This window comes from Sinocyclocheilus rhinocerous, unplaced genomic scaffold, assembly GCF_001515625.1.
Source record: "Sinocyclocheilus rhinocerous isolate Xijiao unplaced genomic scaffold, SAMN03320098_v1.1 scaffold200, whole genome shotgun sequence".
NCBI classification, from domain to species: Eukaryota; Metazoa; Chordata; class Actinopteri; order Cypriniformes; family Cyprinidae; genus Sinocyclocheilus; species Sinocyclocheilus rhinocerous.
The window spans coordinates 1,484,535-1,501,811 of record NW_015641014.1 but is presented as its reverse complement, the minus strand read 5'-3'; the positions used below and the strand labels follow the sequence as shown (position 1 = coordinate 1,501,811).

The 17,277-nt window shown below is 35.4% G+C and overlaps 1 protein-coding gene across 1 annotated transcript in view; it reads left to right on the top strand.

The window, feature by feature from the left end:
- Positions 1-16,016, top strand: part of LOC107753655 (membrane-associated guanylate kinase, WW and PDZ domain-containing protein 2-like) — a 106,226-nt gene extending 90,210 nt beyond the window's left edge. Inside the window, exons 11-21 of the mRNA XM_016569862.1 lie at positions 1,369-1,404; positions 3,324-3,439; positions 5,348-5,543; positions 6,520-6,699; positions 7,831-8,016; positions 8,093-8,474; positions 10,242-10,434; positions 10,860-11,003; positions 12,153-12,291; positions 12,749-12,837; positions 14,639-16,016. Of these exons, the coding sequence (XP_016425348.1) occupies positions 1,369-1,404; positions 3,324-3,439; positions 5,348-5,543; positions 6,520-6,699; positions 7,831-8,016; positions 8,093-8,474; positions 10,242-10,434; positions 10,860-11,003; positions 12,153-12,291; positions 12,749-12,837; positions 14,639-14,695 (1,718 nt within the window). The 3' untranslated portion in view covers positions 14,696-16,016. The remainder of the gene's footprint in view (positions 1-1,368; positions 1,405-3,323; positions 3,440-5,347; positions 5,544-6,519; positions 6,700-7,830; positions 8,017-8,092; positions 8,475-10,241; positions 10,435-10,859; positions 11,004-12,152; positions 12,292-12,748; positions 12,838-14,638) is intronic.
- Positions 16,017-17,277: the final 1,261 nt, after the last annotated feature.

Here is a 17,277-nt window from a genome sequence, read left to right as displayed (position 1 = left end):
TTTATCAACAGTGCGTACGCACAGATGTGTGCGCAATGAGTGCGTAAGAACAGTTTCACGCAAAGTGTGGGATCTACCAACTTGTACTTGTTACGTAGGAATGTGTGTAAATGTAAGCACAACTCTGAGCATGCTTACACAGAAAATCTAGTGGTAGAATGGCGATACTACAAAAAGAAAGTGCCGCCGCATGTGTCCTGTGTCCTTTAATTGCAAATACTCAATTAATAATTTCATATTTCAAGCTAAACATTTGCACAATTAGTGTGAAAGCTATAAAAGACAGTTGGGAAGTCGATTTGAAATGTAGCTATATGGACATGGCTGATCTCGCTTTGCTGGAAGATTTGGCAAACCATGCGCTGCGCAGAGAATGTGTTTTCAAAGAGCGCGCTGATCTGTTTAATGAGAGCACAGAATGGCTTCTCAGTCGGTACCGCTTTCTTTGCCATGACTTCGGTGAGGACGTATACATTCACGTGATAATAAAGGGAGGTGCTGTCACCATAAATGGTTCATTGGAGGCGTTTCTGAATGCAAATGACCATGAACGTGAACAAGAATGATACTTAAGAACATGTGGGATTTATCAACTAATGATTACTTACTGGTGTGCGTAAGAACCTCGTGCACACGTTTGATAAATACAGATTTTTTTGTACTTACACACATTCTAAATTTCATTCGTAGGACAAAATATAGAACCTTTTCTACGCACTCTTGATAAATGAGGGTCCCGGAAACTGGTGAAATGAATCATCTTAAATCTTTATCTTAAAAATCATTTAAAAAATCTTGGTTTGATATTAAATATTGTGTAATGAGTATACTTTTTTTTATTTCATCAGCTGGAAAGTGCTCTGGTGTAAATTACATTTGCTCACAAGCCATACAGAGTCACAACAGTTTCACAAAGTGAGTCTTTAGCGAAATGGTCTGAATAAAATAATTTTTTACAAAAGTAATCCAATTATCACAAACAACAACTAGACTGGTCATGGAAAAGTCATGGAAATAAAGAAAGAACGAAATAAACAGTGAATAAATATATAAATATATTGTAACACAGTTTAAATAATATTTTTTCAAATTGTATTAATGCCAATTGGAAAGCAAAATGTGCTTTATTTTCATGAAAATAATGTCACAACCAGAAAAAAATATGCCTCATTTTCTTCAATCCAACAAAAATTCATATAATAATTTATTTCTTTTCAATTTGAGGTGAAATATGAGCCTCTAAAATTCTTGACAGGTTTCTTGTAACTCCTCCACATATGAGCATAAATAAAGCATAAAGCCAGTTGACAGTACAAAGTATTTTAAAATAATTTCATTGTTTGAAGCTCTCATTTCTCATTCACACAGAGCCAGTCCCTCCTCGGACACTGACAGACTCTACAGGCTAGGGGTCGACCGATTATCGGCCTGGCCGATTATCGGCGCCGATATTAAGCATTTTTATGATTATCGGTATCGGTCATTTTCAAAACCGATTCGCCGATAAAATGACTTAATTTTGAAACGCACTATTTGGCTCTGATGCAGCCTGTCAGAACTCACCACTCTGTGGCCTAAAGCAGTCTCCGCCCACCGCCCATCTGATTTGTTGGTAGTCACGAGTCCGACCAATCAATGCGGAATTCACTCACACTCCAAAAGCGCTTGCTAACTGGAGCTGCTTCAGTGATCACGCATCAGTTGTCTCTCAAAGGTAAGGCAGCAGCAGACGTTGCTTAAGTTGCAATAGATCCCAATCCACTAACGTTGCACTGAAGTTGCAAAACACCTCAATATTATCTATGAGTGTGCGACGCTCGCGCTGATTTCAGCTTCTGTCATCTCACTACATGAGGACATAAATACATGAACAACATCTCCAGAACTTCTCTGACTCCCTCTAAGAGTCACTTCATGAGCATTTGACAGTTTCATTGGAGTAAAACTATCTTCATATCATTTACATAAACCTACAGAAACAAGTTCCTCATGGCAACCCGATACTACTCAGGGATGAAAGTTTTCCGTCGCTACGACGGATTTCCGTCAATTGGAAAAAATGAGGGGAAAAGAAACATGTAGCACATTGTTGTTGTTCTGCCGGTGTTCTGACGATTTGTTGGTAGCATAATCTGATAGGTAGCATTATTTGTCAGAACACCAGCCACGGCTGCAGCTTCTCACTGACAACATAACGCTGTTCGCATCATTCACAGTCGGGTTATTAGCAGAGAACACAGAGCAGGACTTGAATTTCAGGCGCAGGATTGCGGCTATTAATAATAATTATACTCATTCCCGCAGGTTCCGCGCTTATAACGCGATGACAGATGACGGAACTAGGAAGGCTAATTTTTTATCAGAATTTTTGATTGTTGATCAGAAGGTGCTCCTTAATTTTTTTAAATTAGGAGGACAAGCGCTCTTGATTACAAGAAGAAAAACACTGCTCTTAAACTGGGTGTGTGACCAGTATGGCTGAGGAATGGGGTTTGGCAGAGGAAAAATTTTCAGTCAAAAGATTATTTTTTTTGCTTTAACCCCTGACTACTACAACAATTATTACAACTTTTGTTTAAAAGAATAATCACACAATACGCTATTTCTTCCATGTTTTAATTTTAATGGTAAACCTTTTGTTTGCCAAAAAATAAAGAGTTTAACTCTTTAAAATAAAGAGTTTACTGTGGGAGTACTACACTCAACCAACACCAGGGAAGGCAGTTTTTGTCAGAGCCCTTGTTATTCTTAATTTTGACATTAATTTTCATTTTTACACCAGACATATATATCGGTTCAAAATATCGGTTATCGGTCTACTTGATCTGTAATAATCGGTATCGGCATCGGCCTTGAAAAACACATATCGGTCGACCCCTACTACAGGCAAGTAGAGGAATGTGCTGCTTTCCCTTTCTTTATGTCACAGAGCACATGTGCTGTTAGTCACATTTCAATAGCTAATTTATGTAACCCATGTGACTTCAGTGCTCTATATTTAGCTCTCTGTCTACCACTATACTCTCATTCTCCACTACATCAGAAGGTTCAGCACTCCAGTTTGTGAGGTGACCTAAATAACGTGTGGCGTTCTCTGATCCTTCGGCTTGTGTTCAGGTTTAGGAACGGTTTGAAGAAGTTCTGCTCTTTGCTTTCATGTCAAACATGATCAGTTCTTACATTTTATAGGATCTTCGAGTGGATTTGAATGTGTTGCTGTGTGGTTGTTGGGTGGTTAAATATCCCTATCCAAGGAAGCAGCATGGTTTAAATCACTCTTGAGTTTGGTGCGTGTGATCTAAACTGTGAATCTTGTTCCTCAGGTGTGGAGTATCAGGAAGTGGAAGTGCACCTGCTGCGTGAGAAGACCGGCTTCGGCTTTAGGATCCTAGGTGGAGACGAGGCGGTGCAGGCTGTGAGTCCGGAGGCCCGTGACAAGGCTCGTATGGGGCAGGATAAACAGATACTGGTTCATATCTGTACAGCTCCATGAGCTACTATCTCATAAAATAAATTTTTTTCAGCTACTTGTACAACATTACCATAGCAAAACCATGTTTTTTGTTTTGTTTTGGGCATGTACCGTGGTAATATGGTATATGAGTGTAGTGGTTATTATAGTTTTGAAAATGTAGGTAGTGATTATTAGAGCTGGGATTTATGATGATGAGTGACACAGACTGCCGTTTAAAAGTTTGTGATCAGTAAGATTTTTTTATGTTTTTGAAATAAGTTTCTTATGATTACCAAAGCTACATTTATTTGATCAAAACACAGTGAAAAGTAATATTGACCAACATTATTAGAATTTAAAACAACTAATATTTAATGTTTTAACACATTTTATAATGTAATTTATTTCTGTGATGCAAAGCTGAATTTTCAGCATCATTACTCCAGTAAATAATTAGATTATGCTTATGTTTTTGTGAAAACATATTGTGAATAAAAAGTATGGTTTTTATTAATATATAAATAAATAATAATAATAAAATCTTACTGACCCCATTAGTGCAGGCTGTTTTTGCTGATAATATGTCAGACTTATGATGTGTCTGAGTACATTATTTTATGAGATAAATTTGTGTCCATGAAGCTTCAAAAGAAAAAAAAATACTTTTAAAGTATACACTTTACTACATGATTATGTATATACTACATGATATATATACACACACACACACACACATATATGTGTGTGTATATATATATATATATATATATATATATATAATTTGTGGGGTTAAATTGACAGCAAAATTAACTATATTATGAGACATTTCAATAAAATTAAAATTACTTATACTGTGATATTTTTATTATAATGCCCAGTCCAAATTGTTTATTCTGTTTTTGTTTTGTTTTTTTCAAATGTTTTCTATTGAATTTTCCTTTATTTATTTATTTTTTAAATTTCATTCGCATTTTAGTTTTATTTCAGTTCAGTGTAGTTTTCATCCCTTTCGTTCCATCTGCCTGTAATGAGACACACAACACTGTGTTTGGTTGTTTTACATGTCAATCAAACAGCTGCTTTTTTATTGGATTGCTGTTGTTGTATATTTATTAATTTTATTAATTTTTATTGATTTATTTGACTGAATACATTGCTAGTCTGAAGTCAGGGTTGAGAAATAATTCAAATATGTACAATTCCAGATAAAATTATTTTTCCTTGGATTTTAGAACCTTGTTTTATTCTTTTGCACTTACCATGCTACTGTATATATTAAATAGAAATTTTATTAATTTTTATTGATTTATTTGACTGAATACATTGCTAGTCTGAAGTCAGGGTTGAGAAATAATTCAAATATGTACAATTCCAGATAAAATTATTTTTCCTTGGATTTTAGAACCTTGTTTTATTCTTTTGCACTTCATTTTTTATTTGTGTTTTAGTTAACACATTTTTTTTTTACTGCTTATTTTCTTCTTCATAATAGTTATGGTTAACAATAACACTAACCTTGATCCGTACCATGCTACTGTATATATTAAATAGACTATCAAATATGATCTGATACCATAAATACCTGCTTAATTTGACAGATTTTGTGCAGAGTTGTGGATTTTAAAAGCCTCCAAACTGAATTGCCATGGATTTTCTTGGATTTCAAATGACAGTTTATTTACAGTCGTCTTTAGCTAGTAGTCTTTGGTAATTTCATTACATTTTTTTAATAAATACCAGCAGTTGAGAGCAACTTTCTATCAGGCTAGATATGTATAATCCCATCAGCTTGTCAAGAATATTGCCGTTTGAACATGTAAAAGCGGTGACAATATTATTATGAGACTGTGCATATATGTTCACATTAACATGATGACTGATGTTTCTTCACAGATTGTGATCGGAGCAATCATAGAGAACAGCCCTGCGGAGCGCGACGGCAGACTGCGTCCGGGAGATGAGCTAGTCTCGGTTGACAGGATGCCCGTGGCGGGGAGACCACACCACTACGTCATCGACCTCATGCACGCGGCAGCACGAAGCGGACAGGTCACCCTGACCGTCAGGAGGAGAGTTCTGCCGCAGCAGGGTGAGCAAAACTCTCCTCAAAAAAGCTTCCATTGACAGCAAACCAACTAAAGCAACAATTTGATCCTCAAAACTAGTCACTTACTGCACTGTCAGGGTTTAGAAAACAGCTCATTCCATAATATCGGTATTTAGGAGGAGTAACAAGCAATTGTTTTTTTAGTTTCTTTAACCCTATAAAGCCTACTGTATCATATTTCATATGAAAATGATCAATATGATAAAATCTCGTCTGATTTACTTTTGTTGCAAGTAAAAGGCCTTTTAGTGGAATTGTAAAAATGTCCACCTTCAGATCTTGGTACTTGTGTTTTCTTGCTGTGAAATCTTTACTGATTTTTAAAAAGTACTTTCATGTTGTCATTAATATTTCAAGATGAACATTTACTCAACTTAAGCAATTCAGGTTTACTTGATTATCATTGTTCCACAATTGTTTTTAGAAAAATCATGTGTCAAATATGATATATCAGACATTTGAGGGATGTTTATTTGCTCATCTCGTATTGCATTGCATTATATGCAAAACTAAACATTTAAATATCTACTAAGACATTTTTTGGAGATATTTATATGCATTTTTATGTAGCCTATACTGTTAAAAAATGTATTTACATTAAAAACGATCAGAATTTCATCTTACTTTTGGCCATATAAATATCAGCAATATTTTCGTTCAATCTGGGCCTCTGAATAAAACTGAGGTGTTTTTTCCTCCACTATTAAAGCCTGATGTATTAAATATCATACAAAACATGAAACACATATGCAGGCTTTTTGAAATAATAATAAAAAAAAGGTTTAAAAAAATGCTCCATAAAAAAACAACAACAGATTTTTCTGACTATTATTTCAAATGCCTGGAATTACATTATCAAGAAGTAAAAGCGCAGTAATTGGTGGCAATCATCTCTGGAGTCACACTGCTGTGGTTATGTGTTTGCATCGACTGACATTGTGTTTGCTGCCACCTGCAGGCCACCCTTGTGAGGAAAACGGCGCAGCGGCCAATCAGAGCAGTTCTCCCCGGGGTCATGCCGTGTGCCCGGTCAACTTGCCCCCCACCACTGATGTAGTTATCCATCGTAAGGAAAGCGAAGGCTTTGGCTTTGTCATCATCAGCTCCCTCAACCGTCCAGAGACCACGAACACAATAAGTAAGTCCTCCTTTCACAGCTGTTTATCTGATGCTCTGGTGAACGCTAATGCGTTCTTTTACACATGGTGACATGTTTATTAAGATAGACTCTTTATTATCTTAGAGTAAAGTTCAGTTTGTAGTGCAGATTATGCCCATTATGTGTCCAAGAACACAGTCCACAAAGTTAAAGATTTATCTTATCCACATTTGGGTAAATCTCACAAAACCTGTAAAAATAAATGAATAAATATCAATAAACAAACAAACAAATCTATTTTACACCTATCTCAGCCCAAAATTTACAAAAAAGTTTTTTTTTGTGTGCATATAACCTATTGCAGTACCATTAGAGATTAGTATTGGGAATACTTATTATAGTAATTTATATAATTTACAAATAAATATTTTTCAAATACTATTATTATAGTATTTATTATTATATAGTAATGAAGCCTATTTTAGTACCACTGAGATTAATAATTGAGAATATTTTAATAGCATATACATTATACATATATATATTTTTTATTATGGTTACATTAATGATAAATGTTTTTGTCTTTATTACAACAAAAATGAAGCCTATTTTAATACCATTAATATTACTATTGAGAATATTTATAATAGTAATTTATATAAATTATAAGTATAAATATAAAATAATAAAATATGTATTATAACAAATGCAACCTATTTTAGTACAATTAAGATTACTATTGAGAATATTTATAATAGTAATGTAAATAAATTATTAACATCAAATAAATGTATGATAACAATGTTAATAAAAAATGTTTACCTTATATTAATTTATTGTTATTATTTTTATTATTATATTATATTTGTAGTAATTATTGGGGGGGATTACAAAAGTAAAATGTATTACAATAATGAGAATTCAAATGGAAATCATGCTCAGTTGTGATGAAAATATCACAATGTAAAAAATTATTTACAGTACTAAAACAGACTTTATATTTTTATAAATATAAAAAATATTATTTGTTAAATATTATTTAAATTTTTATGTTCCTTTTATATTGGAAGGACATATTACATTTCTTATTATATCTTTTTTAAAAACTACAATATGACCAAAATATTTGACATGAAATTCTCACATTAGTTACATTGATATGTTTTGTAGCTGTGCCACATAAGATCGGCCGCATCATCGAGGGCAGTCCGGCTGATCGCTGTGGGAAGCTGAAAGTTGGTGATCGTATTATGGCTGTCAACTGTCAGTCTATCATCAACATGCCTCACGCTGACATTGTCAAGCTGATCAAAGACGCTGGACTCACTGTCACCTTGCACATCATCCCTGAAGAAGGTATGATCAGAATATGTTGCAACAAAGAAAGATTTCTGTCTTCTTCCTTTGTAAACACAAACGTTTTTTGCCCTAGACGTAAACGGTGCTCATTCGGCCCCTACATCAGAGAAGCAGAGTCCCATGGTGGCCCAGAAGCACAGCCCTCAGACTCAGTCCAGCCCAGCAGCCCAGCAGAGCCCGACCATGGCTCATCCCAGCCCACCAGCCCCCCACCCCAGCCCGGCCACCACGCAGCCCAGCCCCCTGCTGATGGAGCTGGGCCTTGGAGCTCCGCACAGCAGCCCACCAGTGACTCAAAGCAGTCTGCCTGTGAGTCAGGCCGGCCTGGAGGCCATGCAGTCGGGCTCAGCTGTGACTCAGGCTGCTCCTGTTGTGGATCCGGGCATACCGGGAGTTCAGCCCACCTCCGTCGGATCAGTGCCAGTCCCACCACAGCTGTACCTTCATGACACCAGGTACTGTTTGCCTGGAAATCAGTCAATCGATCTATCTATCTATCTATCTATCTATCTATCTATCTATCTATCTATCGATCGATCGATCGTTCGTTCGTTCGTTCGTTCGTTCTATCATTCTATCATTCTATCTATCTGTTGTTCTATCTATCTATCTATCTATCTATCTATTGTTCTATCGTTCTATCTATCTATCTATGTATTGTTCTATCGTTCTATCTATCTATCTATCGTTCGTTCTATCTATCTATCTATCGTTCGTTCGTTCGTTCGTTCTCTATCTATCTATCTATCGATCGTTCGTTCGTTCGTTCTATCGTTCTATATCGTTCATTCTATCGTTCTATCTATCGATCTATCTATCTATCTATCGTTCTATCTATCGTTCTGTCATTCTGTTATCTATCTATCTATCTATCTATCTACACTGAACAAAATTATAAACGCAACACTTGTTTTTGCCCCCATTTTTCATGAGCTGAACTCAAAGATCTAAGACTTTTTCTATGTACACAAAAGGCCTATTTCTCTCAAATATTGTTCACAAATCTGTCTAAATCTGTGTTAGTCAGCACTTCTCCTTTGCCGAGATAATCCATCCACTTTGTTTGTGATAAATATTTGAGAGAAATAGGCCTTTTGTGTACATAGAAAAAGTCTTAGATCTTTGCATTCAGCTCATGAAAAATGGGGGCAAAAACAAAAGTGTTGCGTTTATAATTTTGTTCAGTGTATCTATCTATCTATCTATCTATCTATCTATCGTTCTATTGTTCATTGTCATTTTTGCATGACATTATTTTTATTACAATTAAGCACTTTATATTCATATTGCGTTTTATGGATTGTAGCATTATTTTTTATATGACCATTAAGCACATTTTACCCAAAATAATCATTACTGTATTTAGTTTTTTTGTAATTTTGAAAATATTAGCTCTACTTAAAAAAATTATCATGTATTACAATAAAAATTACTGCAATACATTGATTAAAAAAATAAAGTAAGCATACTGTCATGAGGTATATGTAGTTTACAAATCAAATAATATCGAATTTTGTTTTTCATTATGGTAATGATTTTTTTTTTTTTTGAGAAATCTTACTTAATTGTCATTAATGTTTTGTTTACATTTACAATCCTTTTCCACTGATACAAAAAAAAACAAGTTTTATATGAAATATATATTATAAATTAATCAAGTATTTTAATTAATTAAAATTATTTTAAATTAAAAATACTAAAATAAATTGAAATATATAATTTTAGATTTTTCCTTTTGACTTGAAATTTGGGCTCAACCAAACTGCCTTGGGCAGTCTCACATCATGCTTCGAGCGTCTGCTGTCTTTCTCTCACACTAGCCCGAGTAACATCACTTAACACTTCATGATGAATTATTTACCTCCTCAATAATACATGCTTCTCCTCTCAGGCAGGGTTTGCACATTTTTTTCCCAGGGTTGGCTCAAGACTGCTCTGATTTATGCATCGTGAAAGATGGGAACTGAGACTTGATAAATATGGCCAATGAGCAAAACCCTGGTCACATGGTCAGAGAGGGGAATAAAAGGTCACTGTTAGACATTAAGCAAACTGCATGTGTTGTTTTTATTGTGTATTAGACGTAATAGTATTTAAACCAACATTCACAGAGAGTTTAGGTGGTTTAAACTTGAAGTTTGTGGGAAATGTGTAGATGAAGTTTATCAGCCTGTTGACTTGTGGGACAGGATTGCTTGATTTGGCCTTGTTGATGCCTACAGGTCGGAGGTAAAAGCCAGGCAGGATGTTAAACCAGATATCTGCCAAGCTGCATATACAGACTACAGACAGCCTCCGGTGGACTACAGACATCCTCCTGTAGCAGACTACAGACAGCCGCCCACCATTGAGTACAGACACCCACCTGCTCTCATAGACTACAGACAGCACTCCATCGCCGATTACAGACCACAGGTCTAACTGCACATTTTATTACACAAAAATATTACTTGACATCCAGAATATGAAACAATTACAGTATAATAATGCAGCTGGAAAATCAATAAAATCACCATTACAAGTGCCATGTTTTTCCTGTGCAACCTGTTATAGCACAATTTGTTTTTGTATATAAAATATAGAACATTTGTATTTGTCTTTGTATTTGTATTTTGAATTAAAAAATAAATAAGTAAATAAATAAATAACATATTAAAATGCATACATTTTCTTGTGATATTTGGTGTTAAGTACATGAATATAAATTAATATTAAATATTAATAGTACATTTAAATCGAAGATAAAAGCTAAATAAAAGTCAAATGTGGGGGTTGTCTTGAAAAGCGGCGTGCCACACTTCAATGTTTTTATTTATTTAAATTTGTATTTCTTTTTCCAGGACTATGACTATTTCACTGTGGATCTGGAGAAAAGTGTGAAGGGATTTGGCTTTAGTATCCGCGGAGGACGGGAATACAAGATGGACCTGTTTGTGCTGAGACTGGCTGAGGATGGACCTGCGATCCGCAACGGCAGAATGAGGGTGAGAAAACATCAGACTGTTAGATGGAAAAGCCTTTTTAGAATTGCACTTTTACAAATGAGAGTCTCACACTCAAACTGTTCAAATCTATTTTGAAAGTCTCACCCTTTGAAAAATGCTTTTTTTTAATGTGAAAGTACATTTGATTTGCAGCATATACAGTACAACGATTCAAAAGTTTGGGGTCAGTATAGGGGTGGGCGATATACCGGTAGACACGATTAACTGGTAGAAATGTGTCAGCCGATAGAGATTTTTGACTATCGTCTCTATATTGGTTACATGCTCACGTGACATTGTTGTGCTATGTGGTCACAAAAACTTAACATTTGCACACGTTTTTAAGCATTGCCGTTTAAAAACAAGTGATCTCAAGCCACTGAAATGCAATCAGCAGCGAAAGAGAACTCATTTTTCTATATCTGCATGCTGTCTGAGAGACTGTTTCTGAGCGCTGTCAGAGGCGTGTACATCGTGAAGACGGTGCTCAAACGGGAGTTATTTTTCCTGCTTTATAGGCCTTGAATGGTTAAATACACACACTTGTGTATTATGTGTAAAAATGCCGTCTCTGCAAGTATCCTTGTAATTTAGGTCTTAAGTGAAAGCAAACAGCGGAGAAAGAAAACACATGTGTAACAGTATATTGAATCCGGGCAGCTCTTAAAGTGACAGCAGCCTAATATTCCTGTTGTCTGTCATTCATGTTAAACAACAAAAAAGAGACATAATGATACAAATCTGTTTCAAATAAAGGCTGATTTTTTTTTTCCATTAAAGAATCCTGAAATATTAAGCAACACAACTGTTTTCAAAATGAAGCATATTAGAATTTCTGAAGGATCATGTGACACTGAAGACCGCAGTAATGATGATGGAAATTCAGCTTTGCATCACAGTAATAAATTGCATTTTAAAATATATTACAGTAGAAAAGAGTTACATAGAATTATGATAATATTTCACAATATTACTGTTTTTTTTTCTGTATTTTTGATCAAATAAATGCAGCCATGGTGAGCAAACGTTTGAATAGTGTCTTTGTATTTATTACTTGATTCTAATTGGTCAATTATCATAAAATAGAAAGCCTTCAAGGTGATACGACATCCTGATGTAAAATATTCCCCTAATTCCTCATGTTCGCAGGTTGGAGATCAGATTATTGAAATTAACGGTGAGAGTACGAGAGACATGAGTCACACTCGTGCCATCGAGCTCATCAAGGCTGGCGGTCGTCGAGTACGTCTGCTGTTGAAAAGAGGCACGGGACAGGTGCCAGAATATGGTGGGTACCGCAACACACAAAGCCAAAAAACACCATTTGAATCTTTTAAAAGTTGTTCAGTTTAAAAGAAATGTAGGTTTTTGCAGCCATTAGCAACTTTTCAGATGAACATAGAATTGATCATCGTGTTTTTAAACTAAAAACCTGCTGATTTGGGTTGAAGTAAGGGAGCGAATGCTCATAAATGTGCTTATTGGGTGCACCGGGGAACAATAGCTCAACCGGGATATGGTGGTCTTGACGGTTTGTTTGCACTGAAAGCTTTCTGTTAAAAGCTTAAAAGCCTTTGATGACTCACTATATCAATTAAACCTTTCAGTGAACTCTCAATTAGTGACAAAACGTCTAGTAGCCTGTAACTAGTGTTCTCTTAACTCCTCTCCTCTATCAGCTGCTCTGTTTTTTCTAACTCTAATCTGCAATGCAATAGTTCAGTCTTTTACTTCCTGTCCTGTAGGAATGGTACCTACCAACCTTACCATGTGCATGAAAAGCGACACTCTAGCCTCACCCTATTTCTTCATAATGGGACACTCTAAAGACACGGTTCGTGGCATCCTGCACGCCTCTCTGCTTATTTCTTTTATGTCTGTAGATTTTCTATCTGCTTTTGTTTCCGTTTGCATTGGCACACTAGCATACGTCGCATGTCTCTGTATCTTTTAACTGTGTTTGGTTGCACAGTGTGTTTGTGTGTAGTTTTGTGTCACTGTGTGCATGTGCTCATGACAGTGTTGGGAAGCCACACTGAAACTGATGGAAGCAGTAACGTGGTTAAAACAAAAATCAAGCTACCTGTTACTAACAAAATGTAGCTAACTACGTTGAATTTTCTTAATAAATGACTAGAAATGACCAGAGTATTTACCTGACGAAAGCAATGCAGGATCTCAATCGATGCTTCACTAAGCCCCGCTGTTAAAATGGTAAATTACCAATCATTCTTCAGCAATTGTTGCCATAAATTTGTGATCTTTTCTAATGAAATTGTCTGGAGGCTCTGTGTGTTGAGTATTAAATGAAATTTTATGGAAATTATCCAAAAAATATGCTAAAATATATGTGGGCGGAAATGAGCAAAGGTGAATTCGGGTGCGGGCATTAAACTTGAACAGATAAATTTACATTAATTACAGTTAATACAACTAGAAGCACTGAAACATTTTTATAAATATATATTCAGATTTCTTTTAATTATTTTTCTTGTATCTCTCTCTAGAGAGAGAGACTTTAAGTAGAAATGTTCAGATTTACATTTATAGATATACATACATATAATTGTATATATAATTATTTTCACATATACATTTACAGATTTACAATTCTACTTTTATATTTAGGATCTATAAATATATCATCAAATTCCATATGATTATTTTAATTATTTTAATTACTTCATATAATTATTTCCTGTTTGGCCCTCAAAATGCATATATGTTTATTATTTAAATATACTTTATTATAGCAAGTATATTTTTATATAATATCAATTATATATATATAATTTGTATAATGCATAATACATAAATTATTGTATAATACATATATATATACAATGTACGTTCATACAAAGTAATAAGTAAAAAAACAGTCAAATAATTTGTGAAATACTGTCTACATTTATACATTAAGATTTGTGTTTATAGATTTGTGTCTATATATTTAGACCAGTATATATTCATATTTTTAAATGTTTAGATTACATTTATAGATACACATACTTATAATTATGCATATTTATATAGACAATTATAACTTTGTTTAGGATTTATAAATATATCAACTAACATTATACATACCCTTTTGGTTTCTGTACCCAATATTTAAAAAATTTACAAATGTAATAAAAATATAGGTATCGGCATCGGTATCGGCAAGTACCAAAAATAAAAGTATCGGTATCGGGCGAGTACTGGAAAAAGTGGTATCGGTGCATCCCTATGTGTGTGTGTGTGTGTGTGCGTGTGTGTGTTTATTATTTCTATAAATGTTTATTATAGAAAGTATATATTTTTTCATATTAATTTTATGTATATAAATCTAGTAAGTAAAAAAAAAAAAAAGGAATACTTTGTGAAATACTGTATTCATTGCTATGTAAAATAGCACAAAGTGACTCATAGTTCATTAACATAAACCGATTCACTAAAATGAATCAGACTTCCCGAAATAACAGATGAGGAAGAGTAGAATAATGTTACCTTTTACCCTAAAATAACTTGTTACTGAAAATGCTACTAAAAAGTTCATTGCTCCCCAACACTGTATGACTGTGTTGTGTCCACTGGCAGTAACCTTGCAGTCGGGTGTAACGGGTGATTCACAGGTTCTTTGTGTTTCCTGGTAGACAGTGCCGCCTCCCGGAGTGCTGTCTCTCCAGCCGCCCCTGCCTTGTCGGAAGTAGTCTCACCCCGCTAGCGTGACACTCGCCCTTCGCCGTCACCCGTCATCTCATCCAGCCTCAAACCCTGGACATTCAGTGGCATTCTGTGACAGTCTGGACCAATCACAGCGCCCCTGGTGGTCAGTTTTGTGGGGCTTCGCCCGCAGAACAAAGGGTGGCAGGTCCACCTGTAAGAGCTGTGCTTTGAACAGCCTAAAAAACAGAGGAGATGGATCATAAAAGTCCAAATTATTAAGAACAGATGGAGACACATCAACCTCAAATGGATTGTCGCATCCAACTTGCTTTTCATATATTCTCTGATCCAAGTTTGATTTTTGTTTTTCCGGACGATTCAGATGAACGGCAGCCAAAGACGCGTGGCTCGCCCTCTTGCTGTTTAATTCTGGATCCAGAGCAGAAACTTCTCGAAGGGGAACGAGCCAAACTTTCAACGCCTCGTTCTTCCGTCCGGTGGACCCGAGCCCTCTTTATTTGTTTATCATGTAGAGGTTGTTTATTTTTTGTATAATTTCAAGATGTTCATACCAAACCCCTAATGATACCGGGGGTCAAATATCGCAAATATATGTGTAGCATGAAAAGAGATTTCTGAAGAAACACACAAACTTCTGAGTTGAGAACTTCAACGTTTCAGTATTGCGTTTCGTTATATGCCTGATGGGAAAAAGTCACCATAGACATTGTGAAACACTGACAGTAAATATAAAGGGAGGCCGCCATGACGGAGATACAAGGGTAAGTATCACGCCGACCTATTCGGCCTGAATTATGAGTGGTAAATGCATATCAATCGCCAAATCTGCCGCATGGACGTATCCCTTTAGATCCCAAGATGATATGTTACATTAGTATGGTCTAGTCAATGAATTCCACACCCAGCCAAACGTTCGGTTACATCGCGAACTGAACCGAAGAATGACTGCGGATATTTTTCGAAGCCTCAGTGTGTCATTGGCCCTGTACTGTGCACCACCACTGTGGATTTGGGTTGCCATCTTACACTTTACAAGCTTCATTCCCATGTCTCTGATGGCTCCGTAGTTCAAGAAAGCTAATTAGCGGAGCTAATTTAAAAAAAGATGGTTTTTCAGGACAGTTTGGTCTGAGACCAGGAGACGTAGTCCTTCACCGTGTCCTAACCAAGTGCGACATGACAAATAATTTGCCTGTTAGCTCCGAATGTGAAAATGCTGCATGATGCAACTAAATCACATCCACTCAGAACTTATTTGATATGTAATACATAGCAACGTGGGTTTTGGACCAATAAGACAATGGTGGGCGGGGCTACATACAGATAAATTTGGGATTTGGACCAATACTAAATGTGACCCTGGACCACAAAACCAGTCATAAGTAGCACAGGTATATTTGTAGCAATAGCCAACAATACATTGTATGGGTCAAAATTATTGATTTTTCTTTTATGCCAAAAATCATTAGGATATTAAGTAAAGATCATGTTCCATGAAGATGTTTAGCAAATTTCCTACCGTAAATATATCAAATCTTAATTTTTGATTAGTAATATGCACTGCTAATTACTTAATTTGGACAACTTTAAAGGCGATTTTCTCAATATTTAGATTTTTTTGCACCCTCAGATTCCAGATTTTCAGATAGTTGTATCTCGACCAAATATTGTCCTATCCTAACAAACCATACATCAATGCAAAGCTTATTTGTTCAGCTTTCAGATGATGGTTAAATCTCGATTTCAAAAAATGTACCCTTATGACTGGTTTTGTGGTCCAGGGTCACAAATATGGGCGGGGCTACATACAGATAAATTTGGGATTTGGATCAATATGATAACTATGGGCAGGGCAACATGCAGATAAATTTGGGATTTGGACCAATACTATAAATATTGGTGGGGCTACATACAGATAAATGTGAGATTTAGACCAGTACGAATCAATATGATAACTGTGGGTGGGGCTACAAGAAATTTGGGATTTGGACCAATACGATAACTGCGTTATATAGTTACAAGATGCGTAATATTTTGGTATATCGGGTATCGGCCGATATTGCTGTTGGTAAATATTGGTTATGAAATTTTGCATTTTAATTGTGATATTTAAAATGTTCATTTCCCCTGTTTTTATATTTAGATGACATTTGCAGTCTTCTAAAAATTCAAATTTAATAACACTGTTAAATGTAATCTTTAGCAAGTCTCACAATGAATATACATTTTTCATATTGTACATTATAATGTTCTGATGCCCAAATTCACTTGTAGCATTTAAAATGATTTTTTTTTTAGTGTTTTATTCTCATTTATCTAGAAAAAATGGCATGGAAGTTTAATATTGACCATTTATCGGTTATCGCCCATAACATGAAAACAATTATTGGCGTATCAGTATCAGTCAGAACTTTATATCCTGGTCACTTTGCTTTATTGTTTCATCACGTCACGCTTGGTTAAGACACGGTTAAGGTTCAGCTGGGAGCAAAGACGAGGAAAAAGGATGCTTTTAAATGATGTGGGCATGATCAGGGTCTCTCTAGCATGAATGGGTGGGACCCAGTTGTATGGGGCAGAGTGCCTTACTGGCAGGACAAAGAGC